At 54.7% G+C, this 27,995-nt stretch overlaps 9 protein-coding genes across 9 annotated transcripts; 6 read left to right on the top strand and 3 right to left on the bottom strand.

The window, feature by feature from the left end:
- Nucleotides 1–1,613: 1,613 nt before the first annotated feature.
- M406DRAFT_344408 (uncharacterized protein) lies at nt 1,614–2,889 on the top strand (the record flags this gene model as incomplete). Its single annotated transcript, XM_040921973.1, has 2 exons — nt 1,614–1,689; nt 1,776–2,889. The coding sequence occupies 2 exons, from the start codon at nt 1,614–1,616 to the stop codon at nt 2,678–2,680; spliced, it is 981 nt and encodes a 326-aa protein (XP_040781906.1). The 3' UTR covers nt 2,681–2,889.
- Nucleotides 2,890–3,663: 774 nt separating this feature from the next.
- On the top strand, nt 3,664–6,165 carry M406DRAFT_105568 (family 76 glycoside hydrolase). The gene is made up of 3 exons (XM_040915153.1): nt 3,664–4,269; nt 4,331–4,421; nt 4,521–6,165. The coding sequence occupies exons 1-3, from the start codon at nt 4,176–4,178 to the stop codon at nt 5,779–5,781; spliced, it is 1,446 nt and encodes a 481-aa protein (XP_040781905.1). The 5' UTR covers nt 3,664–4,175; the 3' UTR covers nt 5,782–6,165.
- An 815-nt stretch (nt 6,166–6,980) lies between these two features.
- M406DRAFT_349468 (dihydroxyacetone kinase) lies at nt 6,981–8,926 on the top strand (the record flags this gene model as incomplete). Its single annotated transcript, XM_040922471.1, has 2 exons — nt 6,981–8,274; nt 8,346–8,926. The coding sequence occupies 2 exons, from the start codon at nt 6,981–6,983 to the stop codon at nt 8,852–8,854; spliced, it is 1,803 nt and encodes a 600-aa protein (XP_040781904.1). The 3' UTR covers nt 8,855–8,926.
- Nucleotides 8,927–9,066: 140 nt separating this feature from the next.
- M406DRAFT_285758 (Sm-like ribonucleoprotein) lies at nt 9,067–9,831 on the bottom strand. Its single transcript, XM_040918639.1, has 5 exons — nt 9,805–9,831; nt 9,714–9,746; nt 9,611–9,639; nt 9,302–9,530; nt 9,067–9,211 (listed from the first exon to the last, which is right to left on the bottom strand). The coding sequence occupies exons 1-5, from the start codon at nt 9,822–9,824 to the stop codon at nt 9,169–9,171; spliced, it is 354 nt and encodes a 117-aa protein (XP_040781903.1). The 5' UTR covers nt 9,825–9,831; the 3' UTR covers nt 9,067–9,168.
- Nucleotides 9,832–10,320: 489 nt separating this feature from the next.
- M406DRAFT_336493 (ClpP/crotonase) lies at nt 10,321–11,935 on the top strand (the record flags this gene model as incomplete). Its single annotated transcript, XM_040921157.1, has 3 exons — nt 10,321–10,360; nt 10,462–11,800; nt 11,908–11,935. 3 exons carry the CDS (start codon nt 10,321–10,323, stop codon nt 11,933–11,935), a joined length of 1,407 nt encoding a protein of 468 aa, XP_040781902.1.
- A 1,309-nt stretch (nt 11,936–13,244) lies between these two features.
- On the top strand, nt 13,245–17,747 carry M406DRAFT_349466 (uncharacterized protein; the record flags this gene model as incomplete). The annotated part of the gene is made up of 4 exons (XM_040922470.1): nt 13,245–13,362; nt 13,431–15,308; nt 15,507–16,061; nt 16,124–17,747. The coding sequence occupies 4 exons, from the start codon at nt 13,245–13,247 to the stop codon at nt 17,374–17,376; spliced, it is 3,804 nt and encodes a 1,267-aa protein (XP_040781901.1). The 3' UTR covers nt 17,377–17,747.
- A 912-nt stretch (nt 17,748–18,659) lies between these two features.
- On the bottom strand, nt 18,660–19,287 carry M406DRAFT_326351 (replication factor A protein 3; the record flags this gene model as incomplete). The annotated part of the gene is made up of 3 exons (XM_040920075.1): nt 18,660–18,736; nt 18,841–18,943; nt 19,138–19,287. 3 exons carry the CDS (start codon nt 19,285–19,287, stop codon nt 18,660–18,662), a joined length of 330 nt encoding a protein of 109 aa, XP_040781900.1.
- Nucleotides 19,288–19,660: 373 nt separating this feature from the next.
- Nucleotides 19,661–21,255, bottom strand: M406DRAFT_272269 (PEBP-like protein; the record flags this gene model as incomplete). The annotated part of the gene is made up of 3 exons (XM_040918144.1): nt 19,661–20,539; nt 20,602–21,003; nt 21,091–21,255. Coding segments are annotated over 3 exons (1,370 nt in total), but the record flags the coding sequence as incomplete, so codon positions are not given.
- A 264-nt stretch (nt 21,256–21,519) lies between these two features.
- M406DRAFT_245890 (60S ribosomal protein L4, mitochondrial precursor) lies at nt 21,520–22,624 on the top strand (the record flags this gene model as incomplete). Its single annotated transcript, XM_040916367.1, has 2 exons — nt 21,520–21,603; nt 21,704–22,624. 2 exons carry the CDS (start codon nt 21,520–21,522, stop codon nt 22,622–22,624), a joined length of 1,005 nt encoding a protein of 334 aa, XP_040781898.1.
- Nucleotides 22,625–27,995: the final 5,371 nt, after the last annotated feature.

Here is a 27,995-nt window from a genome sequence, read left to right as displayed (position 1 = left end):
TGGGCCAACTGAAACGATGGGTATTCGGAGAGCATGATCACTAGTCAGACGTTGAGAACCAATTGGATGAACCGCAATTGCTTGGACCTCGAACACACTTCCTGGGCCACCCGTGGGTGGACTCTGCAGAGCGCGTGATATCCCGAAGCACACTCATCTTCACCCCCTCCAAGGTCTTCTGGAGCTGTCGCGCAGCCTCCTGGAGCGAGGGCATATCCCTGGAATCCCAGCTTGCCACAGATCATATCTTCAGCATGCGGTCTAACACCGCTCTATCTTGAGGCAATTGTTGGGCGCGAGGCCATAGGCGGTTCTGACTATATATAAGATACCAACTCACTGGTTAGGGCGACGCGTACGGGCGTCTTGCGGCATCATGTAGGAGTCTAGGAGCGTCACTGGAACGGTGCTGCTCTGGGGCATCCCGGTGACGCAATTCGAGATGGGTATGTGCTGGCTGCGGCGCTGGGATATTGAGGGCCAGGCTAGGCTGTCTCGGCGTGCCGAGCTCACTACACTGCCTATGACCTCGCATGGCGTAAATGTCCACTTTCCTAGCTGGTCATGGCTCAGTTGGAAGGGCCACATGATGTTGCGCATCACGGACGATTATACTGAGACCGGGTGAGTCTTTTGATGAGAAATGGCCTCCAGTATCCCCATGAGATATTGTGGTTCGTTCTGCGAAATCCACCCTTGCGTATTGTGAGGATCAACCGGATTCTGAGCGATACCGCCGAGGTGTAGATGCCCAAGCTTCCCCAAATCGCCACGCAAGCCCTTCCCTGGTGACCGTCGACATGGTTTGTTCACGATACGCCGATCTGACCGAAGAGCACTGCGCCAGACGCCAGACGACCAGCTCCCTTTCTTTCGGACCGAGGTGGCCCGCTTCTCCATCTCAGGTCCTGTATCTCAGAATGAGACTTACACCCTGTCAAACAAATGGTGATAATGTGAACTCAGTAACGAAGCAGGTCAGGCCTGGGAAAGACGGTTTGCTGCGTCCTTGGTGACCCTGCCGACGAAACCTGTGCCTGGGTCGAGAAACAGATAGATTTCGACTTTATTCTCATCGCAGCCAGTTCTGCACCCGTCCTGCAGATTATCTGGGACGGGTGCATCGCGAATCGAATCAGCAGCGCCGTCGTCACTGAGGTTGCTTGGAGGGAGGCCAATCCAGGGAGGCGTTCCATTGCAATGAAGTAGTGAATGAAGTAGACATAATGTCCTCTGTAGATATTTGGCAAGGACGAATCATACCTTTCTCTTTCTTTCGCTCGAATAGGGTTAGGGTCGCGGTATCACTAGGGCTAATGTATACCCTTGTATCCTACTACTGCATCAAACCAGGAAGACCCCAAACTTTCCTTCCTCCTTGCTCCTTGCTCCTCCTCACATATCAATCAAAGACTGGCAGATTCCCGACTGGGTGACTCTCTCGACTGAAGGCAGGCAGCAGATAAGAGGATTTCCTCTGCAGCTTGCAATTGACCTCGTCAAAGCGTTCCAGCACCGTGACTGTGTGGAAAGACGACTCGTCAAGTACCAACAGCAGTGTCTCAACGCAGACGGACGGTCGACGGTTGGCCCACTCACCTATGAATCTCGACATGGAGGACTCTACTGTGACCTACGAGGAGCTCAATGACCTGAGCGCTGAGTTCGATGATGCGGAGACGGAGCTGAGTACGTGTTCCCCTCCTAGTATTCTCGTCTGGTCCAGCATCAAATGCACATTGCAACCCAGCTTATTTGCTCATTCCCGGTTGCAGTCCGCCAAGATGTTCTGGTTAAGGCGCCTCTGTACGAGAAGCGCCACAAACTGGTCGCCCAGATCCCCAACTTTTGGCCGCTGGTCTTCGAGCAGGCAGCGCCAGACATCGACGAGTTCATCCAGCCCTCGGACTCGTCTCTGCTACTCACCTCGCTGGCGTCTCTGTCCGTGTCCCGCTTTGAGATGGACAATGGTGGACAGGGCGACCCCAGGAGCCTGTGTTTCCGGTTCGAGTTCAACGAGAATGAGCACTTCGAAGACACAATGCTGGAGAAGAAGTTCTGGCAGAGAAGGTCCAAGTCTGGCTGGTCAGGCCTCGTCAGCGAGCCGGTCGAGATCCGCTGGAAAAAGGGCAAAGACCTGACAGGTGGCCTGCTGGGCACGGTGAAGAAGGTTTGGGACGCACGCCAGACAAAGGCCAAGAATGGTCACCCCAACAATCCCCAAGAGCTGACGCCGGATGAGAGGGCGCTCAAGAAGAAGATCGAAAACACAGGTCTCGGTGGAATGAGCTTTTTTGCGTGGTTCGGTTACGTTGGTCGTAATGTGTCAGCGGCAGAGAGCCAGGAGGCTGCCGAGAAGGCACTCAGAGAGCGACTTGCCCGACAAGCAGGCAGTGGGACGGCCAAGAGTAATGTCACCGACGATGGGAACAGTGACGATGATGACGATGACACTGATGAGGAAGACGAGCTGGAGATCTTCCCAGAGGGAGAAAATCTGGCCATTGCCCTATCTGAGGATCTTTGGCCCAATGCCATCAAGTACTTCACCCAGGCACAGGAGCAGGACGAGGTCAGCGATGATGATTTCGAGTCTGATGCAGGGGACGACAAGGATGCTGAGGAAGAAGAGGCCTACTCAGACCAGGAGCCACCACCAGCCAAGAGGCTCAAGACTTGAGAAACGCATCTGAACAGAGGGGGGAATTTTTCTCCAACATTGTCACATTCGTCGAGAGGGACGAGGGCTCTCTTTGAGTGGCAACATGCTTATTATGGTCACAGGCCTCTCACAGCTGGCCAGAGCTTTCACCGTCTCCGTCGACACAGAAAAATGTATGGTCGATTAACGAAACCTTGCCAAGCAACAAATCTGAAATGGTCACAGATAATTGAGCTAGGCCCTAAAATAAAAGGAGTCTGTTTTTGGGAGATCAATCTGAAGTGGATGATTTGCACAATGTGGACGGTTTATCAGTCAGCGGATCATTCGGCACTTTTGGGATAACATCAAACCTCATCAGCCAGTTGGGATGAAGCCAATGTGGAATGTTTAAACACCATGACAGCATTTTTTCTATCTTAGCAAGCCAATTGGTGCATGAGGGTGGAGTGTGAGTCGCGGGTTGTGAGAGCCGAGTTTGGGGGCTTGCCCAGCTCATCTGGGCAGGACACATGCAGTGTGTGTTGCCGCCACCACCACCGCCACCACCAACCAATCAACAACAACTTACCCTGGAGCAGCGGCACTTAAGCTTAAGCAGATCAATCCTGCGGCTCAAGATAATACCCTGGTCAGCAGCAAGTTCCACCACACTGAACAGCTGCCCCCAGAGGAAACAACCTCAGCTTCACCAGTGGAAACCAGTTCGAGACGTGAACCCCTTGTGAAGCAACGTTCATTCATAAGGAACATTGATCTGAGGATCTGCACTCAATTATAGTATAGTAAGAGAAGCTCCAGGAAAGCTGGGCAGGGGATTGATTCGATATGTAGGGCCCCGCCTAAAGAGCGTCTGCTATGATAGTTCCCGCAGGGCTTGGACAGGGGTTGGTGCTCATCTTGAGACTCGGTGGCTCACAACCTCGAACTCCAAAGGTTTCACCAAAAAACTCCGTCGTTCCTGAACACAGCCTCGTGGTACCTCGACCATCCGCGCTGATCTCCTACAGTAGCCGCCAGGGTTGAGAGTAAGGATGTTGGCGAGCTTTGGTACGCTGTACATTGATTTTCTCCATGGTCTTGCGCTTTGAACTATGTTGTTTTTGTCATTGCTGAGATCTAGTGACGCAGGTCTGTCTTCTCTTCATCCTTCAGACCACTGTCGACGTTCTGGTCTATTCGTCCCTACATTTGTTGTCGTTCGACTTTCATTCTTTCATTCTGTATTCCTCTCATTGTTGTTGGCTCCTGGTTGAGTATTCTTTTCTTCTCACTCTTTTCTTATTTTCTCTTATTTCTTGATCTATCGACCTGCAGAGACCGGATTCTCCAGTCGCTGCGCATCATCATCCCCTTGATCCGGACATCAAGGTTTCTCTTTGGTGCTTCGATCGAGATGCAGTAATCTGTCTCTTTCATTCTTAGAACGGACTTGGAGCTGTGTTTTGATTATTCTCGACGACTTCACCTACGTATAGGTTACGATCACACCCATACAAGAAACTCCCTCATAATGTTCAGAATGAAGGGCATAATAAAATTTGCGGGCCTCCTGAGCCTGTTCTGCCGGAGTTCGGTTGCCGTCAGTCTTGATGTTCAAGATGACCGTATGTTTATCCCCGCTATTTCACACATTCACGATCATGGCTAACATGGTATTTTATATAGAATCCATCAAAGATGCCGCAAGTACGGTAGCGTTTGGGTTGATGAAATACTACACTGGTAACAACACTGGAGATGTTCCAGGCAACCTACCGTGAGTGCCCATGCATGCCGGCCCAGCTGATACTCGCACCCGCCATCATTCCCATTTGACTCTACACGAACTAACCAAAGTGAAAACCCATCATATCAGAGACCCCTACTTCTGGTGGGAAGCAGGTGCCATGTTTGGCACCCTGGTCGACTACTGGTTCCTCACCAAGGACGAGACCTACCTCAATGTCACGTCGCAGGCACTGCTCCACCAGGTGGGCGACAACAATGACTTCATGCCGACCAACCAGACGCGGACCGAAGGCAACGACGACCAGGGCTTTTGGGCGTTGGCGGCCATGTCAGCAGCAGAGAACAATTTCCCCAACCCGCCGGCGGATCAACCGCAATGGCTGGCCCTTGCGCAGGCCGTCTTCAATGAGTACACGATGCGCTGGGACACGCAGAACTGTAACGGCGGGATGCGGTGGCAGATCTTCACGTTCAACAACGGGTACACCTACAAGAACTCCATCTCCAACGGGTGTTTTTTCAACATTGCGGCCAGGCTGGCCCGATTCACGGGCAACCAGACGTACGCGGACTGGGCCAAGACGGTGTTTGAGTGGGAGCAGTCGGTGGGCTTCATCACGGACAAGTACCAGATCCGGGACGGCGCAGGGATCGACCAGAACTGCACGGAGATGGACACAATCCAGTGGAGCTACAACGCAGGCATCTACCTGAACGGGGCGGCCGTCATGTACAACATCACGACCGGGGCGGAGCAGGAGACGTGGAAGGGCCGGGTCGACGGCATCTGGAAAGAGACCAAGACGACCTTCTTCAACAACTCGGTCATGACGGAGCAGGCCTGTGAGAACAACAACATGTGCGACACGGACCAGCAGAGCTTCAAGGGCTACCTGGCGCGCTGGATGGCGGCTACGACGCAGGTCGCGCCCTACACCTTCGACACCATGCTGCCGCTGCTCCAGAGCACCGCGTCGGGCGCCGCCAAGGCCTGCACGGGCTCGCCTGCGTCGGGGTTCAGCGGACAGGCCGGCACGGCGTGCGGCTTCAAGTGGACCACGGGCGGGTTCGATGGGTCTGTCGGCGTGGGCCAGCAGATGAACGCCCTGTCGGCCATCATGTACACACTGGTGACGAAGCCGGCGGCCGACTCGGACGACTCGACGGCGCCCCTGACGTCGGCGACGGGTGGGACGTCGCAGGGTAATCCTGACGCGGGAACCATGAGCGATATGACCATGGTTGTGTTTGCGCCCATCGAGACCAAGGACAGGGTCGCTGCTGGATTCCTGACGACTGCTATCGTGCTGGGTGCGCTCAGCGGAGTGGTCTTTGTGGTTAGTGAGAAGGGACCTGGGGGGATTGTGAGCAAGGTGAGCAAGGTGTGAGATATATGTATACATACATGCATAACTTGCGTGCTCTTCACTCCATTATGAGTCGAGTATGACAATTATGTAAGTAACCTCATGATGGTTTATTGGGAAAGGTTGCAGGAGGTTATGGCTCAACTCAACCTCCACAGTGGTGCGCCCACATGGCACAGGCCGGCACCTGCTGGCAGTCCAAGGGCAAGACCCGTAATGACTGTGATGAAATCAATGAGGGAGGATGGGCTTTTTGGAGGGGTGACCTCTTTGATGTTGAGCATCTGAATCGGCTGTGTATGGTATATGAGTGAGAGCCACAAGGTGGACATACTACAGTATACACACACACACATGAGCCTGTATCTCGCAGGATAGACATAGAGAACAAGAAATGAACAAGACAAAAAAAAAAAAAAGGTACAATAATTTAGCAACTCAAAAGACGGAAAAATTGTCCTCGTATCTCCACCACACCACAACCAATATTTTCCCCATAGGCACAGTGTAAGACTCACTCGATCGAAAAAAAAAACCTCGAGACTCGAGCACAATTGAAAAAGGGGCCCTCTTCTTTCCATTCTGTCTGCTGAGGATTCGGTTGCTGCCGTGTCACCCCATCATTTCAATGAACCATCCCCGCATCTCCTGCGTCATCCCACCCTCTCACCCCACGGGCGGCGATCTAGACTACTCTACCCAGTCGTTCGTTCGCTTGTGAATTCCCCACTCCAACTAAGAGACCAACTCCCCAGCGTGATGCGCCGTGGCGACTTGCCCACTTGGGTTCCATGAGGGGGGAAATAAGCCAAGCAGACCACCATTGGATTTACCCTTTTGGAAAATTTTTTTTTTAATTCTTGTTTAATATTTTCTCGAGGTTCAACGACATCCTCTGACGCTAGTACGTTGCCCCTCAATTCTTCCGTCCCGGAATTTTCAACGCTGCCTCTCCGTCCGTCCGCGCTGGGCCTATTTGTTTAGTGGTTGCCTCATGGACCCCTCACCTGTAGTATTTGCTCACGATCGTTTAGAAAAGAGAGGGTCTTCTTATACCAGTCACCTCTTAAGTTTTATATTGTGAGCCAGGATTGAAATATTATTCACCGATTTGCAAGCACTCAGAAAGAGATTAAAGAAAAATAATAAGGGAAGAGAAAAGAAGAGAGAAAGAAAGAAAAGAGAAGTACAGAAAAGATCAATTCACTAGCCTTTCAACCATGTCATACAAACACTTTATCAACGACCCAACCCACCTCGTCAACACAGCCCTACAGTCCATTACCCTCACCAACCCCTCTGTCGCCCTCGACGCCACCAACAAGGTCATCTACAGGCGCCCTTCCCCCAGCAGCAGCAATGATGGAAAACCCACAGTGAGCATCGTCTCGGGCGGTGGCTCCGGCCACGAGCCCTCCTTCGCTGGCATGGTGGGCCAGGGTCTTCTCTCGGCCGCCGTCGCAGGCACCATCTTCGCCTCCCCCTCGGCCGAGCAGATCCGCGCCGCCATCACGAGCCGCGTCGACCACGAGGCCGGCGTGCTGGTCACCGTCATGAACTACACGGGCGACGTGCTCAACTTTGGCGTCGCCGTCGAGAAGGCCCGCGCCGCCGGCGCCAGGGTCGAGATGGTCGTCGTGGGCGACGATGTCGGCGTTGGCCGCGCCAAGGCCGGCAAGGTGGGCCGCCGGGGCATCGCCGGCACCGTGCTGGTCCACAAGATCAGCGGTGCGCTCGCCGCCCAGGGGTACGGCCTGGACGACGTCGCGAGGGTCGCCAGGCTGGTCGCCGCCAACCTTGTCAGCGTCGGCGCCAGCCTCGAGCACGTCCACGTGCCTGGGCGGGTGGTGTCCAAGAAGGACGAGCAGGGCGCGCTGGCGGACGACGAGGTGGAGCTGGGCATGGGCATCCACAACGAGGCCGGCTCGGGCAGGGAGCGGGCAGAGCTGCCGGGCCTGGTGGGCAAGATGCTGCGGCAGCTGCTGGACCAGGAGGACAAAGACAGGGCCTTCCTCAACGTGAACTCGAACGAGGTCGTGCTGCTCATCAACAACCTCGGCGGCCTGAGCGTCCTCGAGCTCGGCGGCATCCTGACCGAGGTGGTCCAGCAGCTCGACAAGGACTACGGCGTCAAGCCTGTCCGTATCCTCTGCGGCACCTACATGACCAGCTTGAACGGGGCCGGGTTCAGCATCTCCCTGCTCAACGTCGTCAACACCGACATTGGTGGGCCCAGCATGATACAGCTGCTGGACTACCCGTGCGAGGCCACCGGCTGGGCCGCTCCCATCTCCAAGGAGACATGGGAGGAGAAGAACACTGCCACCCGTGAAGGCACCGCATCCGCCGAACAAAAGGTAGACGCTAGTGGGCTGGAGTACGATGCCGCCGCAGCCACGAAGGCGCTCAAGGTTGGCCTTGAGCATGTCGTCGCCGCGGAGCCCGATGTCACACGGTTTGATTCCGTCGTGGGAGATGGGGACTGTGGTATTGGGCTCAAGAGAGGCGCACAAGGTACGTTGTGAAATGATGTTCTTTTTAAGAAAATAAAAAAGGGTCACACCTTTGGCTAACCCTCAAGACAGCCGTTCTCGACCACCTCGCCAAGGAGCACCTTAAAGGTGATGCGGTCATTGATGTCGCTAGCATCGCGACCATAATTGAGATGGCAATGGATGGCACATCCGGTGCCCTCTACGCCATCTTCCTCAACGCACTCGTCCACGCCCTCAGCACCCTCGCACCCGGCCAGGCCACCAACAAGACCTGGGCTGCGGCGCTCAAGAAGAGCTGTGACGCCCTGTCCAAATATACGCCCGCCAGACCTGGCGACCGCACACTCGTCGACGCGCTGTATCCGTTCGTCGACATCCTGGGCGAGACGGGCGATGTGAAGCAGGCGGCTGAGGCATCCAAGGCTGCTGCCGAGGGCACCAAGGGCATGGCGGCCAGTCTGGGCCGGACGGTGTATGTCGGTGGGGAGGGGTTCCAGCAGGTGCCTGATCCGGGTGCGTGGGGTCTGGCATGTTTCTTCCTGGGTGTCGCAGGCTTGGAGTCGCCTAAGCCGTCCGAGGAGGGCTGGGAGACTGTCTGATTCAGTTGAAGAATGATCGATAGAGACACGAAGGATAAGGAATGCCTGTGAATTTATATCAGTGTAATATGGCGAGTGGTAACATCGTAATGAACGTGATGATGTTTGAACAAGAGGGGAAACGGCAGATTGATCGTGGTGCTAGATTGCAAGCCCCAGAGGAAATCGATTCTCATTTCTTTTTCTTTCTTCAACGCCTATGTCCGCATGTGAATGACCCTGGTCCCTATTGATGAAAGCAAAACAAAAAAAACACACCCTGATGACTGGCACGGTCCCCTCGTCTGGGTATCATGAAATCGTAAGTGCCTCCTTCAACTTAAGAGCACCAGGATGACAGAGTCCCCCCGCAGCAACCTGTAGATTAAGAGAAAAGAAAAGGTCAGCATCCTGCTTCTTTTAATCAGAGTCGTACACGCGAGGAGAACCACACTGGAAGCAACATACATCTTGCTGATGAACCTGTCCTTGTTGATCGGCCGTCCCTTCTTGCCGCTCGCCAGTTTGGGTGTCTCTGTCCACATCTCCTTCACATTCTCCAAGACCATGTTGCAATGCCTGTCAAATGCCTTTACACGCGCCAGAAGCTTCCTGTTGTTTCGGATGGAGATCAGGACTTGGGTGTGGCTGCGGACGGCCGTCTGGAGGATCGAGAGAGGTCCCGCGGAGAACTCATCTGTTTATTCTCGTGTCAGTCACCGCGATATCTAGTTGTAAATTATTATTGAGGTGGGCAGCGCTATAGTATGAACGTACGTTCTTCGAGCTGGGAGATCTCGTACTCTCTGTGATGCAGGTTAGTCAGATATCCTGTGTGGTCGACGCGACGGTCAAGGTCGACCGGGCAAGAGAAACGCACGTGAGTTCATTGCGCGGCTTCGTAAGCAGCTCCCTGTATTGTTCAATTAGCGTGTGCGATCCATGATGCAGATGGAAATCTCATTACTGACTGGATCTTTGGATCGGCCATCTTGTCTGGTGTGCTGGGGTGTGGACGATGTTGACAATGCGCTGGTTGACGAGACAGCTTTCTTCACGCGCAGATGTCACCCTGCCATTTGCGCCTGAAAACTGGATAGCTACAGCTCTGCTCTGATTGGCTGTGAGCGGCTAGAGGCGGGTCCCACTGCTCCCGGCAGCGGCCCCATCTGCAGGGCCTTACTGCAGTCAGCCAGCAGCAGCGGTTCTTGTCGGCAAAATTGGAGAACTTCGAACACGACCTCGGAATTTCATGCCCACCTCGGTATTCTCCCACCCTTCTTGATCGTGCAGGATTGGCCCTGCTAGCTCTCTTTGACGACATAATATCTCTCGGGGGAGGTCAGATGCTCGATGCGCTTGTAGTGGACGTTCTAGTCGCATCGAAGCCCCGAATACTTGTGAAATAAATGTTTGCGCGGACGCTCTCGGCGCGCGCTGGCCTAGCAGCATCAGTGGCCTGTCGACGGCCCTGCACTCTTGCAAAGATGTCGCCACTCAGAGTGAAGATACAGGTGCCCGAGGACAGTGCGAGGTCATTGGTACGTTTCCGTGGCTGCTATGGCTCTTACTTTTCAAGGGATACTTACCGTTCTGTGTGTTCTAGTCCGCCCTCTCCTCTTCCGCAGCGATATGGAAACCGGTCGAAGGCGATGAGCCCGAAGATGTTGTTTTCAATAGCATATACGGTCTGCGCACCATCGAGCTCAATCGCCCAAAGAAGCTCAACTCTCTCAATGGGTCCATGATACGCAAGATAGCACCTCGTCTCATCGAATGGCAAGAATCCGACATGGCGAACGTGATCGTCATGAAGGGCGCAGGCAATGCGCTGTGCGCGGGAGGGGATGTCGCGGCGCTGGCCAAGGACAACCAGCACGGCAAGCAGGGGCAGAAGAGGTCCGACGCATACTTTGCCCTCGAGTACAAGCTGGACCACCTCATCGCGACCCTCACGAAACCCTACATAGCGTTCATGGACGGCTTCACGATGGGCGGCGGTGTCGGCCTGAGCATCCACGCGCCCTTCCGAATAGCAACCGAGAGGACGGTCTTTGCTATGCCTGAGACAACTATTGGCTTCTTCCCGGATGTCGGCGCGTCCTTCTTCCTGCCACGGCTGCCTGGGGCGGTGGGTACCTACCTGGCCCTGACGAGTGAGCGTCTGGAGGGCGTGAATGCTTTCTACGCCGGTATTGCCACCCACTATCTGCACTCCACTACGCTGCCGATGCTGGAGGGGCGGCTGGCGGAGCTGAGGTTCAGGGATTTCGACCCCCTCGAGAAGCGCCTGCACCTGATCAACGACGCTATCGAGGAGTACACCACCGGGCTGCCGCACGATCAGCCGATCCTGCTCGGCGGCGAACTGAGGAAGGCCATCGACCGGTGCTTCTCCAGGGCGACAGTCGATGAGATCATCCAGGCACTCAAAGAGGAGCCCGAGGGTCCGACCAAGCAGTGGGCGGACCAAACCCTCGCCACGTTGCACGCGCGATCACCTACCTCTGTCCATGTAGCACTGAAGCAGATGCAGAGGAGCCGGGAGCAGAAGTGGTCCATTGCAGACACATTTAAGCGGGAGCACCAGATCGCGGCCAAATTCATGCGACATCCTGATTTTGTCGAGGGCGTGAGCGCCCAGCTCATCCGCAAGGATAGGAAACCAGTGTGGCAGCCAGCCAGCCTTGAGGACATCCGCGAGGAGGACAAGATCGCGGAGCCCTTCTTTGAGATCACACCACAGGTTGCCCCTCTGCAACTCCTGACCAGGGAAGATTATCCCGAGTACCCCTGGAGGCGGTTCGGTCTGCCCACGGAGGACGAGGTCAAGCAGGTGGTGAAATCGAAGAATTACACGGCGAATCAGGTGTGCAACGCATTTGCCGCCCAGAGGAATGGCAAGCAGGGTATCAGGGAGGTTGTTGCTGAGATCGTGGCGAGGAACACAAGAACCAAGGAGAAATCGTATCACGAGGGCGCGGTAGAATGGGTAGACCCACCTAACCAGGAGGCGCCAAAGGAGGTGAACCCTCCTGAGAAGGTTGATGCTCCTGAGACATCATAAAAAACAGTATGTATAAAATTGATGGTATGATGTGAACTCCCAAGTCATTATTATGTGTTGTGTTCTTTTGTCAAAGCCAAAAAGTGGATGGTTTTGGTGAGATTGTGGCTGCAGAGGAGCCTTGTTATTATTGTTTTTTGAAGATGACTTCTGTCCACGCGTTGTGGTGCACATCAGTGTATGGCATTCTCCTGCGGGGAAAACAGCAGTTACGGGGGCGGTGGGCGGTGGTAGACTAAAGACAAACACCAAAAGAAAAGTGCGGTTGGTATGCGGTGAGCCTGGTGCTGTCTGAAAGTGTGGGCGAGGGGCTTGAGTCATTTGTGCAAAGAGCGACGGTAATAATCGGAGGTATAAATAGAAGCCTTGTCCCCCGACATCACCCAGATCTTGTCTCCAAAACTCGTCTTTCTTTGATGTGCATTTCGCAGGTCTAATGGCTGCCTTTTGAGCGCTCGGAGTTGTCCAATATCTTGCAGCTAAAGTCCGGCTGCCCGTTTTTTGGTGGTGGCTGAACTCTGGCACGTCATTAAGATACGGATCTCCTTTCCTCCCCCAAACGCCCCAGCTGCCAGGGTGCGCATGGGCCTAGCCCTTGGTGCCCCTCCAACTACTACCTACTGCCACGTACCGCTGCCGCTGCCGCTGCTCGTACCACATGCCTGCCAGGCCCTACTGTGCGACCTTGCCAGGTTCTACCCCATAATTTTAGCGTCAACCCAGGCCCGTCGCGTTGCAGCTACCCCTGTTAGCCAGACATCCAGGTCCCTAACTTAAGAGTACACCAGGCGAGGCTCAGTAGTCGCGTTCTGGTTATTTCGTATCGCAACTGCGTTTCCCTCCCCCCTTCAACCTTCTTTAACCCCCGGCAGCAGTGCCGTCTTCTCTTCTATTCTTTTCTTGCCCCTGAGAATCTCGACTTTTGCACCTTCTGGGATCACAGAAAAAGAAAAGAAGAAAAAAAAAGGGGGCATCTTTGAATTGTTGACCATCCAATTGGCCCCGTTTTGTGGTGCCACTCCAGACAGTGGGAAAGCTACAAGTGCTTGGTGAGGGTCCACAGTCGCGTCTGTACGCGACTAGATCCCATCGCAAAAACGTGAACCTGGACCACGACTTTTAATTGTTCTTTCTATCTTCCAAGGTTCACTAACACACATACACGTCTGTACCTCAGGGGTGGTTCTGTTATCTTTGATTTCCATCATCTCTCTCTTGTCTCTTTCTTACTGCCTGCGAACTCCCCACGTCGACAGCCCAACATACCCCATCACCATCGCCGCCTGGGGAAACCACAACATTCATCCTCATGCATATTGAGGTCATTCCATGTCGTTCTCCAGTATGACGGGCCCTCAGGGTGGCGCCTGGGCAGGTTATCCTCCTCAGGGACATGCTTCATTGCCGCCATCACAGCCCTCACAGGCAGAGGACTCAGGCTTACAGGCGCGGCATATGGGACGTAAGCACATAAAATCTGCCCTGTCATGTTGTTCACAATCTCAGGACTCACGTTCTTTTGTTCTACAGTCAAGGTCCAGTACACCTTCGAGAAAGACCAGCAGAACTGCCTGGCCAAATGGCCCCATGTTTTGCAGATCCAAACCATCCCGATCGACGAGAGAAACGCCATCGGTCTCGTCGACCTCCAGGTGTGCCTTCAGGCCGTTGCCTCGTGCAGTCCTGAAATCATCAATCGGCCCGACAAAGACTACGCAGTCTACGCCCTGGACTATTCCGAAGACGATGTGCCACTCGTGGGGCAGGGAATGCTCTCGTGGGCCCTGGACCAGCCTGCGCAGAACGCCGAGCAGAAATTGGTCACCGGAAAGGTGGTCAAGAACATGCTCGCGGCCCTGAGAGGCGGCCCGCCAGAGACCTTGGAGGTCAAGCTCAAGCTCAGTCCTGTACCGCGGCTACAGCGACCACAAACCGCTCACAGCTCTGACGTGCAACGAGGCTACGGAAGCAATGCTCCTACTCCGACACCGCCCGACAGCAACAGCGAGTGGTCGTCCTTCATCCAGTCGAATCCCAATCTCGGCCGTCCACCAAACGGGCCATCGATGCCAAGTCCTAGTCTTGCACCAGTCAGATACGGATCGCCCATCCAGGCACTCAGCCCAGCACCAGACGTTCGACCTGACATGTATGCGAACCACTACGGTGCTCCTACGCCACCCACCATGCACGCGATGCCGGTGCAGCCCATGCCGATGTCTTTCTTCCCACCAGTCCCTTCGTCTCAGGGCCCAGCTCCCGATGACGGCACCGTGCTCTCGAGAGCCGATGAGCCTGGGCAACCTGCTCGTCCGAAGTCAGCAAAGCGTGCCTCGTCAAAGCCACCGAAGAAGAGGAAGACGACGGCATCAGGAAAGGTCATTGGCAGGCCTCGCAAGCATGATAGACCCGAGGCAGGCAACACGTCTGCCATCGAGGATGCTACGGATGCCGAGGAGGCGCCTGTCGAGGGCCCAAAGAAAAAGAGAGCCAAGACCACCAAGGCCGACTATCCAAACAAGGCACCACTGAGCTCGGCTCCTGGCTCCTTACGGGTCGCTGCCAGCACCTCTGGGTCTCTGCGCACCATGAGACCTGCTGCCGCCGGTGGCAGTGGGGTTGGATCAAGTCATCTGCAGGAAGTTCCTAGAGCACCGACGCCTGTGCCCGAACAGCAGTCACGCCCGCGAAGCAGGCCACCAGGTCAGGCGCAGCCAAGGAGGTCTTCTATGGCGGAGTTTGAGGGATCCTCATCAAGAGTTCTTGTTTCTGAGACCGGCATACCTGGACCACACAACCAGGATGCTCGCTCGCCTGACTCAACCGCACAATCGCCATTTCAAGCCTACACGCCCGAAGAGAGCCCAGCGGATTTTGGCTCTTCTCCTCCAGTTCCCAGGTCTATTCGGTCCAGCCCCCCCCTCTCTAGTCCGGTCTTACCCCCGATGCCGATGCCGCAGCCCGATTCCGGATTTATGAGTGGAGGTTTCGATGAGATGGTTGACGATTACGATTTGCAGCTGCCAGTATCTGTTCCTGGCCAAATGCCACAGCCAAACATCCCGAGACGGTCGAAGCCAACATCGAAATCGAAGTCGTCGAAGCGAAAGCCAGCCGTTCCTCCACCTTCTCACGGCATTCATCGGCCAATGTCTAGCGGTCTCCCAGAGCCCCCGCATGTCGCACCCCCGAGAGGTCTCTCCCAGGGCCTGCCCATGCCGGGCGGTCCAGGGCTTGCGGAACAGGGAGCCAATGGTCCCGCACAGCCAAAGCAAATGATCATTCAACATGAACATCCCGGCCCTTCGGAGCTGCTGCCCAAGCAGAGCATTTACAACCCCTCTGCTTCGGCCAAGGCGCAGATAAAAAAATCACAAGCAGCATCCGGTATGACGAAGGCAGCCGCACGTCAGTTGAAGAGAGCGAACACTGAGCCCACCCTTCAACGACAGAATACGCCAGGAGTACCAGTGGGCCCACCACCAATGCCTCAGCCACCCGTTGAGCCGGAACATATCGAGCCTCCAGCGGCGCGATCAATATCTCCAAACGAGCCTACAAGCAAACCAGTCGATGAACCTCGAATGCCTACGCCACCTTCTGTAGAGCCTACGCAAGATTCCCAGGATCATCTTTTGCGACTGTTGAGCGAGCCGCTCCACTTCCCTCAGGATGTCGAACCAGAGCCAGCGAACACGCCAAATGTGGGCGAACCGACTGCCAGCACGACCCAGATTGCTGATTCGGAGATCGTGGCTCCTGGCCCTATCCCAACTGCTCCGGCTAGTGACCCCGGAATTGTTGCGCCAACTGTATCGCCATCTACTGCATCGCCAGAAGATACCGCACAGCCCAGCAAGAACATGTCAAGGAAACAATCGATCAAAGATAAATTGGAGAAGGCTGTCAAGATGGGTCAGATGCCGACGTTCTGTTCCAATTGCGGGTCAATAAGCACGCCGACGTGGCGCAAGATCTGGACGCAGGACCTAGATGGCAGTCCTGAAATCCCGGAATACTCTGAAAAGCCTGGTCGCATAACAGCAATTGTCATTTTACAACGGAACGAGAACCAGACGCCAACAAGGTATCGGGTCGTCAAAAAGGCTCTTGGGCCAGCCGAAGACAAGTCTCAATGGGTTGAAGATATTCTCTGCAATCGTGAGTACTGCCACTCTTATTTCCGTGGCTGACCAGGAGGCACTGGCTAACCGGACACACAGCATGTGGTCTTTGGCTGTCCAAATACCAGACTCAGCGCCCTGAAGCACAATGGGAGAAGGACTACTCTCAGATTGGAAAGTCACGCAAGAAGAGGAACTCGAAGACTTCTCGGCCCAAAAAGGCGAAGGGACAGGGTGCTACTTCGTCGAACTTGCCCTCAGAGGCGTATTTTACTACTGATCCAGTGGGGCCGGACGACCAAGGAATGACCCCGCTCACAGAGGGGGATGAGGTGGTGCTGCTCCGGGGTCCAACTACAGAGCCACCCAGCCGCGAACGTGGCGCGCGGTCACAAACAGCAGAAACAGGTGGCCTGGGTGGCTGTCCCGATCCTCGAGGGTCGACACACTCACGAGCCAGTGGTTCGGCTCAAAGTCCCATCGCTGTCGAAGACGACACCCTGGGAAAGACGAAGAGGCTGCTCTTTCCGTCCCCAAAGAAGGACGGACAACCCAAGGTGCTTGGCGAAGTCGCAGTCAACATTGTGCGGACATCAGCTGGTCTAGACGGGGGGTCCAAGAACGCTCTCACCGGAAAGGAAAACTCGGTCATGGCCGCCGACATGGACAATGAAATGAACCTCCTCTCGACGCCCAAAGTCGGCGTCGATGACACGAAAAACAAGAACAACCTAGCGGATTTGTTCAGCACATCCTCCCAGCCTTCTACACCCCAACGCAAGGAGAGACTTGCGGGAGTTTTCAAGACTCCGACCCGGCCGACACCCAGTCACCGCCCCATAACAAGGAGCGTTTCGAAGTCGATACGGACAGCACGGTCTACTGCAAGGTCGCCCGGCAATGCTTTCCCTCGCCTTCAAGGGACACCGACGAAAACCCCCCGCTCGAGCGCCCGACTGCGCAACGGGAGTGTCCATTATCAACACCCTCACGCCCACTTCGCCGCTGACGATAGCATGATGATGCACACAGACTTTGGGACTCCCTTTAGCTCTACTATCAACCAGCTCCTGTCCGAAGCGAACGACTTCACCGCTGGCTCGTCAGCTCATGGCCTGTATGAGCTGCCAAATATGGGCAGCGACAACGGCCTGGCTGGTCATTTCGAGGGGTTGGATTTCGGGCACTTCCTGACTACGGATGCGGTAATGCCCAGCAGTCCGCCCGTGCTTCGCAGGAATGGCGAAGCGGAGATATTTGACTCGGCTGAAATGGATTTTACCGACTGGGAGGCCTTTGGAGATGTTAATATAGATGGGATCGGCGATGGCGATGATGTACAGACCAACTAGGACTTCGGTCTGCACTCGTTCTTGCCGTAGGACCTCGAGTTAGGTGCAGCAGCCGGAGATAATGGCTCATTGGACTGCACCAACCTTTGTCTTGCGTTGACGCACCACTTTGTTTACGTCGGCGTGGCATGATGTATGGTTATGATCCTCGAACGGGGGAGGTGTGTGTGCAAGGCAGAGAGAAGCCTTTTGGTTTGGCGTATCAAGGACAAGGAATGCTTGGATGGGATGGATGGATTGATGGAAAGGCGCGGCATGCGGATACGGCATATACCACTTTGGCCGAAGACCTTGTTTATTTGTTTTGATGTTTTAAAACCAAGTTATGACAGCCTATTGCTCTTTAAAATTAAGATATCGATTGTGCAAAGAGAAACGACCTCATTAAATATCGCTTGTTTGACGCGTTTTGCGCCCACTGCTGATGGCCCATCTGAGCGAGGTCGATCTGTCTACAGACAAGCCTTTGTGAAAAATGGGTTTAGATCTCATTATTGAGTGCTACATAGTCCGAGAAAGCCCACCCCGTCTACATTGGTTCACGATCCAAGTATTCATCATTATCATCTCGAAGAGAGAATTTGCAAAGGTTTGACCGGGGAATGAAACAATGCTTTTCGTGAGATCTACTACGCAGCATCAAGTGGGGAACTTTTCCGTTCGTCTAAATAGTCTCGCACAAGGCACCACCTGCCAGCGCCGTCCATGCTCAGCAGCGCATATCTCTTTCCATTTTTCTGCCTCATGATGCCACGAAACATGGCACTGATGAGGCATGGTGAGAATTCGAGATTGCTACCGCCTCCAAGACGATCTCCTCGCTGCTTCATAACGGAATCCCTGACAACATCTCGAGCCCCACCTTTGCAATGACGTGGTGTTCTTGGTGATTGTAGTGGTGGCGGGCTTGCTCTGGGTGGCCCAGAAGTGCCCAACGCGCCGATGCCGATAGTGTTGAGCAGCATGTACGTAGGGTATGCCGAGACCTCATGACCATGCCTCACGAGTTCCTCTGAGCACTCTGAGCCGGCCGGTGGCTCTGGCCCATGCTGCTGCTGCTGCTGCTCTCTCGCAGCAAAGGGCCACGGAGGCAAGGAGATGCCGAGCTTGCGCATCTCCTCTGCAAGGCCGCCGCCATGGTCATCAAAACTGTCTCCGTCACCAGAACCTCCCTCCTCACGGCGTTGCGATCGGTCAATGTGGCGCTGGGAGACAAAATCAGACGGCCACACCGTCGAGACGAAGCGCACACTCCCTCTGCTCCTGGCACTCCGGCCGCCGAGTCAGTTGACCGCCACGTTGTCGAAGAGGTGCTTATAGCGCTGCGAGACCTCGACCAGCTGCTGACAGAGTGCGAAATCTAAGAAAAGGAAAAGGAGGGAACTCGGCTGGTCAGTGACCATTCATCTTCGGAAAGATGTAGGAACTCTTGAGGGATGTACAGGGCAGGGATCATTCACATACCAACCCCGTTTCCCAAGTCCATGGCACTCAACACTCGGACGGAGAGATCAGGATTGACCTTGCCGATGATCTGAGCTGCCGAGCCTGGCGAGAGGTGGGCTTCCTAAAGGGATTTGATCTGTGTCAGCCTCGCGGGCTCTTGTCATCCTCATCTTGTCCAGCGCGTGGTTCACATGGCTGCATAGAGCTTGTGTAGCTAGGTATGTATGACTGGGCCAGGTGGAAGAAGCCACGGAGCTATCGATCGTGCCGTGCCGTTGGACAAAAGCACAAAGGATAGTATTTGCGTGTACTTACACGATTCAGATGCGCAGTAATGTTGCCGTCCGCGTCAATGAGGGCCACCTCCCCGCGCAGCTGGACAACCTTGCCGACAATAGTCACGTTGCGGCCGACGTAGCTGTCGAGGTACGGTGCCGTGGCGCGCGGGGTCGGTTGTGAGTCCATGGCTGCTGCTGCGTGGTATGTGTGACGATTTTGGTTCTAAAAGGGTTCGGGGTTTGAGAGTTTGACAACAGAGTTTGCCAACCGCTGAGTTAAAAGAGACGAGGCTTAGAAACAGCAGACGAGGCCGAGGTGGGGCAATGGAACGAGATGAGGGTTGGAGCAGTGAGCGAGGCGGAAGGCTGTCGAAGCTGCCTAGGCGCGCCTACCTCGCTGTGTTTACTTGTGCAGGTGGGGCTCTTCTGGGCCTAAGAAAGCTAATCACACTCAGGCCTGTCCCTCGAATAGGGCAATTGAAGAATGACCCAACCATACATGATCCAAGACTTGATTGATGACAATATACTACAATTTTTGGCCAAATGTCCCTTGTTTTGTGACATGATATTCTGCAGATATCTATCAAGAACTGGGAGAGCTGGAGACACACCACTGCCAACATCTCAGCCCGCCTACGTGCCACCACGATTCCTCGCGATGTTCTTGGTGTACTTCCAAAGGTGCCTGTACTTGGGGCCCTGTCTCTTCGCCTCCCAACCGCGTGCCTTCTTTGGCGACTTGAGACTGTGCACGCGCTGTCTCCTGAAGACAATGTCGGCACCAGGGATACCGTGTCTTTGCATGACCGCCTTAGTGCCCTCGTCCCAGATCGTGCGGAACATATTAAAACCGTACGGCCGCACATTCTGCTCCGATTTGAACGACCGCAGTGAGAACCCATCACGGTTGTTGGAGTATTCCTCGCGCAGCTTTGCCACGTCCAGCTCCGCGCCCTCGTGCTGCTCCAGGATCCATACTGATAGTCGGTGGTAGGGCGCACCCTCCTGGCTGAATGGTGGGAGCCAGGGCACGGCGAGCTTGTCTTGGTCTTTGCTGACGCGAATGAGGGAGATGTTTTTGGTGAGGCAGTCGACTGGGATATTGGCTGCCATAAAGTGTAGACGGCGGCCAAAGGAGTCGGTCTCTGCGTCCGGGACGTCACTGTCCATCACCACAACGGACACGAGTCGCTGCTTGGAGTCGAAAACCTGAACACGTACGTTGGGCGGGGCTTCGGACACTAGCGAGTCGACAATTTCACCCGGCCGAATACGGTAGCCGTGGAAGGAGAGTTGGACGTCCATCTTCGGATCGAACTTTGGCAAAACGTCAGGGGTGATGTGGAATTGCTGCACACGCTGGACCAAGATCTTGTAGGCCATATCGCGCCACCTCTGTTCGTTTAAATAGCGATAGATTGGTTTGCTCATGTCGGCTGCTCCTCTGGCATTAGTTATTTGTAGGTGAGCATGCAGGTATGTTCTGGGTATGACTTACCAACCCCGTCTTCCCACTTCCTCTTCACAGCGGGGTCATTGATGTCGGCCTGGATCTTCAGAGCCTCCACATGCCTTTGCAACGAGTCCAACCTCTTGTTCTTGAACGTCTCCCCGCCCCTGTAGACCTTCACCGGCGTGGCTTCTATTGTCTTGGCCCTAAGATGAGCCCTCTTGATCTCCTCGAGCTTTTCGGCACGGTCCTTGGCCAAGATCTTCCGTGCCTCCTGGAAACAGTGGTACGGTAGCTGCTCGAAGGGAATATTCGGCGTCTGGCGGACCGCAGCTCTCCTTCGTCTCGACCCTATGGGCTCTATGCCCTTCCTCTGTAGCTTTTTCTCCGCCCACGGTAAGGTTGTAGTATTGGGGTCGAGCAATTGCGCAGTCAGCTCGCGCCGTGCGGCTCTCTCAGCCTCCGTAGAGGTGGAAATATCTGGTGTACTATTGGAATGAGCGAGATCCTGGGTCGCCTGTGCAGTAGCAACAGCACTTTCGTTCGGTGAGGATGTCGTTGTTTCGCCGTCTGGGCGACTCGCCGAGTTTGAGAACAAGCGTGCCGCCGCCGTAGAAATAGACGGCCCAGCTATTTGTGCTGAACTTCGTGGTCGCAGGCACAGCGCAATTGGCCGCGCTGCCTGTTGACACCTCGACATCTTGGTCGTCGGGGTGGGTGCTTGTCGAGGTGCTGGCGCATGCACGTCAAATTTCGGGCGGGCACGCGATGCGAAGTCGAAGCTCTAGAAAAATTTCGGGACGCCGTAGCGTGCAGCAAAAGCTGCCCGTGCCGTAGCTGGTCCGTGCACGCGTTGTCATCGATCTTTTCGAGCTACTGGAAGGCGACTTGCAACAACATCACTTCACCTTCGTCAAAGAGGAATCCGCCACAGCTGGTCAATTATTTGAATCACAAGTTGTCGCGATGGCTGGGAAGGGGCTTCGGAGTCTCACTGAGGCCATGCAAGGCCTAGGTCTTTCTTCACAATCATGCAGATCCACGATGCTGGTACGGCGCATTTTTCTATTTGACCCAAGATGATGGCTTCTTCCCTTCCTCTATGAGGGAAGAGGAAAACACGAATTGGACTGACAGAAATTGGAAACAGAGGAGATTATCCCCCATCGCATCACGCACAATGGCGACTACGACAGCGCCGCCCAGCCTCACCATGCCCTCCACCGATCACAACTCCGCCACATCTGCCGCATCAGGCTTTCTCCCTTTCGAACCGCTCACCACCGTACCTGTCACCATCCACAGCTTCCCCAGCCTTGAGCCGCGCTCCCTCGAGGCATACTCTACAAAGCACCTCTATCTGCCCCTACGGCGGGATATATTGCACCTGGCAGTCACGTACGAAGGCGACAACACCCGCCAGGGCTCAGCAAACTCCAAGACCCGGTACGAGGTGCACGGCTCGCACCGCAAGCTCTACCGACAGAAGGGCACCGGTCGCGCCCGCGTGGGTACCAAGCAATCTCCGCTGCGCCGGGGCGGTGGCAAGACGTTTGGTCCCAAGCCGCGCGACTTCGGCACGGACATGAACCGCAAGGTGTACGACCTCGCCTGGCGCACGGCGCTGTCGTACCGCTACCGCCGGGGGGAGTTGATTATCACCGAGGACGGGATGGAGCTGCCGCTGCCCGAAGACTTCCTGGCGCTCGCGCAGGCAGGCCGTCTAGGCCGCGAGCTCGAGGACGGCTTCGTGTTGCGGTACCTGAGCCAGATGATGGAGGGCCTGCGGTGGGGCAAGCAGTACGGGCGGACGACCTTTGTTACGACTGATTACCGGCCGAATCTGTCTACGAGCCTCGACGTGGCCAAGGCGCACGGCCGCGTGATACATCTGAGCGACAAGGAGGACCCGCTGGATGTGAAGAACCTGTTGGAGACGGGGCGGATCGTCATGGAGAGGAGTGCCCTGCGGGAGGTGATCAACAGGCACCGGAGCGACCTGGTGAGCAGGATTGCTATTAATGGTGTGCGGGACCAAGGACCACAGATTGGAGAGATATTGCTAAAGTAAAGGCTACGGCCGACGGATGCAGGCGGCCATGTTGAGCAATTCCTAGCAGACATGTGGGCGAAGTCAATATGCTATCTGTATCTGAAGCCTATGCGAAGCACGTATGAGTATAGCCTAATGCAAAACAATGCACTCCGTTGCAAAATGCACGGCGTAGGACAAGTTTCTATCGCGCACTGAGTTCATTTTGGGAGACTGGCAAAGAGCCATCAAAGTGCCATTCTAGAGTCTCCTGTTCATTTCTGTTTTTTTATTGTTTCATGTATTTTTTTCTTCCTTTTTCTTTGATTTTTGTTTTCCCATAAAGAGCGAGGGGGAGGGGGTGGCTGGGAATTTGGTATTGGGGTCCAATTCTTGACTGGAGAAACCCTTTCTTTCCTTGAGGCACCCCCTTCCGCGAGGTTGTCGAGTATAATGGTTCCGAGGCTAATGTTATAATCTTCCTCTCAACCGTGCGGAAATCCTACCAACAAAGATGCTTGCTCAGGTATGTATTTGTCCGAGGTAGACACTGCCCCAAGGTACACTTAGAATAGTGGGTGGGCATGGCCTGCCGCTCTAACTCAGATTTGCATGGCACCTTGTCAGGTTCAAGTTTGGCGTGTTCCTCCCGTCTCACCTCTCATGCAACTTTCTGGGTAAAAAAGTCCCGATGGCTCGAATAGATGTAGCAAGGAAAATGAATGGCCATTCCGCATCAAACCATCCGGCAAGCAACCCGAGAATGCACCCCAAAAAAAGGCGTGTCTCTCTGACTGTGTTTTCGTGAGAAGAGGAGAGCGTGGACGCGAACGCTGGGCCCGAGTTGAGGTCGACTGATGAAGTATCAACAATATGACCTGACCGCACTGTTGCCTCTTCAGCCACCTTTTTTCCCTCTATTTTTTTCTTTTCTTTCTTTTCTTTCCTCCCCCCCCCCCGTGTCAATCCTCACTTGGTCATATGTTTTATTTATACTACGTCAGCTTGCATAAGGAACATCACGCCCTTTGACCAGGTATTGCCCAGCAGGTGTTGCACAAGAGATGAAGTATTGATCTGTCACATCAACATTCGACCCAAACTCTGTGACAGCACGCTCCAACAATCCTACGTAACAAACTCAACCTGAAATTGAGGAGGCACGGTGTTCTATGTGCAGCCAACCTTGCGAGAATGGTTGGGAACATATCTAGCTCGGTTGGGCCTCCCCAAAAGGACCGACAACCAAACTTTAGGTAGCATCGACCTGCAGTGGTCCAGAACAGAGATGGCACTTGCAATCATTTGACGCTCAGGTGGGGGGAATTGGTTGCGTTCTCTTGGGGGCTTGCGAGGATACGAACCGACTTGTCGTTTTTGACAAGAAGCTGGGGGAGAAAAAACTTGAGAAAAAGCTCTCGTGATGAGGCAGGGCAGTGAAGGGCCATCAGTCATCGCCCACCTGGAAGGATGGGGGCGTTCAGCAGAGGCGCACGCGCATTCAATAGTTTGACGCAAATATACTATGCAGCATTACAGCAGCACAGTGGCAAGCGGGACTCGCCTAGGTACTGATTTAGTAACGCAGCGACTGTCCAGCTCAAGCGTCAACCCTAACCCATCCAGAAGGCTCAAGTGTGTGTAAGTACAGTGCAGTACGTACTATGGTGGTAACTTCCAAACAGTGCAACCACCAACTTCCTCCCCACTGAAGCAAGTATAAATCTTGGATACAGGCAGTCAGTCACCCCTCAAGATAGAGATTGCTTAATATTTGACGCCCTTCACTTCTTCATTCTTCTTCATCTTCAATTCGTGACAAAATTTCATCCCAACGCTTCTGACGAGAATTGACCTGATTCGAATTGTTCACACTCATCTGTCTCTTTACCGGCCCCAAATACGGTGACTGGCACACCCTTCCCCGTTCTTCCCGAATTAGAATCAATGGTCGGCCCATTGGAGTGGCCCCGTGGTCCCAATGGCTTCGAAGGAAGACCCCATTTTAAGTTCCATCGGCTCAAATAAGCGCGATACCCCCAGTCATAACGTTGTTGTTGAACCTGGTCGTAAGCGCCGTCTTGCATGCACCGCGGCACAGCCTTTCACACTCGCAGCTGCAGGTAGCAGTACCCACTCTTAGACGTCTTCGCACAGGGGACTGAATGCTTCTCTTCCGCGCTCGCGAGAAGGTTTCTCCCTCCTTCGCTCCAGAGTACTGGTCACAGCTGGATGGTCGAAACCAAGGTCCCAAATGGCGGGGACTCATCCCGCGGCAGTCCAGTCGATCGACACTGGTGGTGCCCTGTCCCCTCCCTCCCCTCCTGGGACGCGGAGCTGATGGAAGGGCCTCGATCTCGATCCTGCAAGGGCCTCGTCCTGTCCAGTCTGTTGGCCGCCATGGAATCCTCTTCTTTCGAATGGGATTACCACAGCGCGGGCTTCGGGCTTCGGACCGTCAGATTTCAAGGCCCTGAGCGGATGCGACATGACAACGTCCCCCCCCCCCTCCCCCTCCTCTCCTTGCCCAAGAGGTATGTTGACCAAAAGGGCGAGCTCTCTCGTCAAATAGTGGCTTCGCTAAAGGGCCGCCTAGCCTGATGTGAGTTCTGTAAGGCTGCATGGCCCCCTCCAGACTGGCTTTCCTACCTGTTTATCTCCTCACTCTCTCGCTCTCTTTCTTTCTCTTTCTTGTCTTGGTTTTCTTTTTTGTGTTTACTTACTCCCTTTTTCATGTCTCACCTGCCGTTTGTTCGCTTTAAACGCTCGCTCGCTCGCTCGTGCTGATCATCATCCGTGGCCACGGCTGATCGACGTCTGCTTGCTTGCTTGCATGTGTCCCAACCAGACAATGTAGCCTCAATGCATCCACGGAGTTATTTTCCTGTTCTTCTGCTCTTCATTGTCATATCTCTCTCTCCTTTGGTACTTGGCACCACGGAAAATAGAGGCTCTGCCCTGAGCGCGACGGACGTGAAAGAAGACCACCTCCAGGGCGATACCACATCTTCTCGACAGCGCTACAGCTCCGGCTGGCTCGTTAGACATTCGCGTCGCACATCCTCAGAGACGTGCCCGACCAACTATTTCCAGTGTGGCAACGGTCTGCCGAGCGATTTTTGCTGCCCAACAGGCGACTCTTGCAATGCCTTGGCTGACAACACAACCGTGCTCTGCTGTCCCGATGGCCAGGACTGCTCCTCGATTGAGCCCATCACCTGCAGCCTCTCCGGCCTCAACGCCACGGCCTTTCCTGCCACGTCAGTTCACACCACAAACCTGACGGGGGAGCTGCCGACATGCGGAGAGCGGTGTTGCCCATTCGGCTATACCTGCAATGGAGACTCGACGTGTGATCAGACAAAGAGCACCACGCTGGAAATAGCCACGTCTACCGCCTCACTTCCTAGCACGATAACCGTCGCCACAGCGACTGGGACCGCTACTGGCCTGGTTATGGCCACAGAGACTACACAAGCCACCCCAACGTCTACATCAAGCTCCTCCTCCTCATCAAACGCCTCGGAAGAAAAAAAACGAACCATTGAGATTGCAGCCGGCTCGGCAGCTGGCGGTCTTTTATGTATTGGAGGACTTATCGCCTTTGCACTGCTGATGAGGAGGCGGGCAGCACGCACCGCAAGCACCTCAGAATCCACCCGGGAACTTGGCGTCCAGAGCAGGTCGACCAGGGCGACCGTTCCCTACCAGAGCAGCAGGTCAACGGGGACCCTGCCTCCCTACTACCAGAGCAGGTCACCTGGGACATTTCCTGCCCACAACATCTCACCCCCCGAACCCTCTCCTCCACCGCCTCCATTGCCTCCCAAGGAATATTACCAACCACCCAAGAGAAAACGAACGTCATTGCTCAGCTGGGTGCCATCGGTTATAAATCGCACACCAGTTGAGTTACCAGCGACACCCATCAGTCAGTGGGGTCGAATCCAGCGCCCTGAAGAAGTTTATAGACCGTATGCCAGCGAGCAGCGGGGAAACATCCACGAGCTGGAGGCGGATGCGAGATGGTTGCCTCGTGAGGAATCACAATGAACCCACATTCTTTACTCACCAATACCAAATCATTTATTGTTCATTTTGATTTGACTGTCAGACACGTGTTCTTGATCATCTTTGTGTGTGTGTGTGTACATATGTCCGAGAGGGAGACTGTCGCCTGTGATGCCTGCACTTTTGTCTCACATTTACTTTGTCCACTTGGGGATCTCGGCAGGTCTGCGGCCTTGGGCCCTTTCTTCAGAAGAACCTCTCCTGATACAGCCTGGCTTTGAGAGTGGTCGCGGTGAAGGCTCTTCCATTCAAATCAAGCAAAATGACCTCTCCTCCTAGATCAACACATCGGCCGCCAGTGTTGTGTTTTTAGGATCTCAATTTTTTTTCAATGACGGTCCAGTGTCAACATCAGCGAATCATCATTGCTCATGTTCGGACGTGGGCTTTTGGGACTCGTGGGCGCGGTGTTCTTCGAGATGAGCGAACGACCCTTCTCTGGACCTTACAAGTTCGTTTACGACACGGCACACTTTATCCTCCCCTTCACCCTTGCCGTCTTCAACGCCGTCCTCGGCGGCGTCCTACTAAGCACATGGGGCAGGCTTTCGAAGGCGGTGCTCGTGGGCTTCTGCGTCACGGCGGGGGTGATCCTTGGTCTTTTCTTGCTCTGCCACTTCGCCCTCTACCTAGTCCGGACAAGAAAAGTAAGGACGGCAGAGGCGAAGGAAGAAGAAGGAGGAGATGGAAATGAGAGCGGCGGCTCAGTCGCATCATGGGTACGCAGAGGGCCGCAATCACCCTCCAAAGGCCCTGTGAGGGTGGAGAGCCCGAGTATTTGTGCGGATTGTCGGACGAAGCTGGTGAGGCAGGGCGTGGCGCCTCCGCAGGCTGGTTGTGAAGGGATCCGACGAGAGGCAAGTCATTATTTTTCTTTTTCTGCACATTCCTTCAGAAACACTTCCCTCTCGGTCACGATTAAGACTAAACCGATGACAAATTTAGTCTGCAGAATTACATCTTCCACGCCGACCCGACCCAGGGTCAGAAAATCATCACGAAGCCGCCCCGGCAAGGCACCACGAACGGAGGGACGAAGTGAGGTTGTCGGCTGTACCAAATCATCCCTCGCTGGTCCCGGCGCCTCTGAACATCTCGCGTGTGTCGAGGGAACCTCCAGATGGCCCATCGCCCTTTCAACCTGCAACCATTCGCGTTCAGCACAAAGCGGCCTTGAGATCGCCAGATCTTCGCATACACATCCCACCTCAAGTCGAGCAGATTCAGATTCCTGCCGCTGCGGGGAGCATGAACCTCTCATCCAGGCAAAATGACGTGCGATCTGGACACGATGTACGGCACAAGGCGTCCACAGAAGGACAAGTACTTCTGCAACGAC

This window comes from Cryphonectria parasitica, assembly GCF_011745365.1.
Source record: "Cryphonectria parasitica EP155 unplaced genomic scaffold M406scaffold_1, whole genome shotgun sequence".
Taxonomy (NCBI): Eukaryota; Fungi; Ascomycota; class Sordariomycetes; order Diaporthales; family Cryphonectriaceae; genus Cryphonectria; species Cryphonectria parasitica.
Note: the sequence above shows the minus strand (reverse complement) of the source record. Positions and strands in the feature narration are given on the sequence as shown.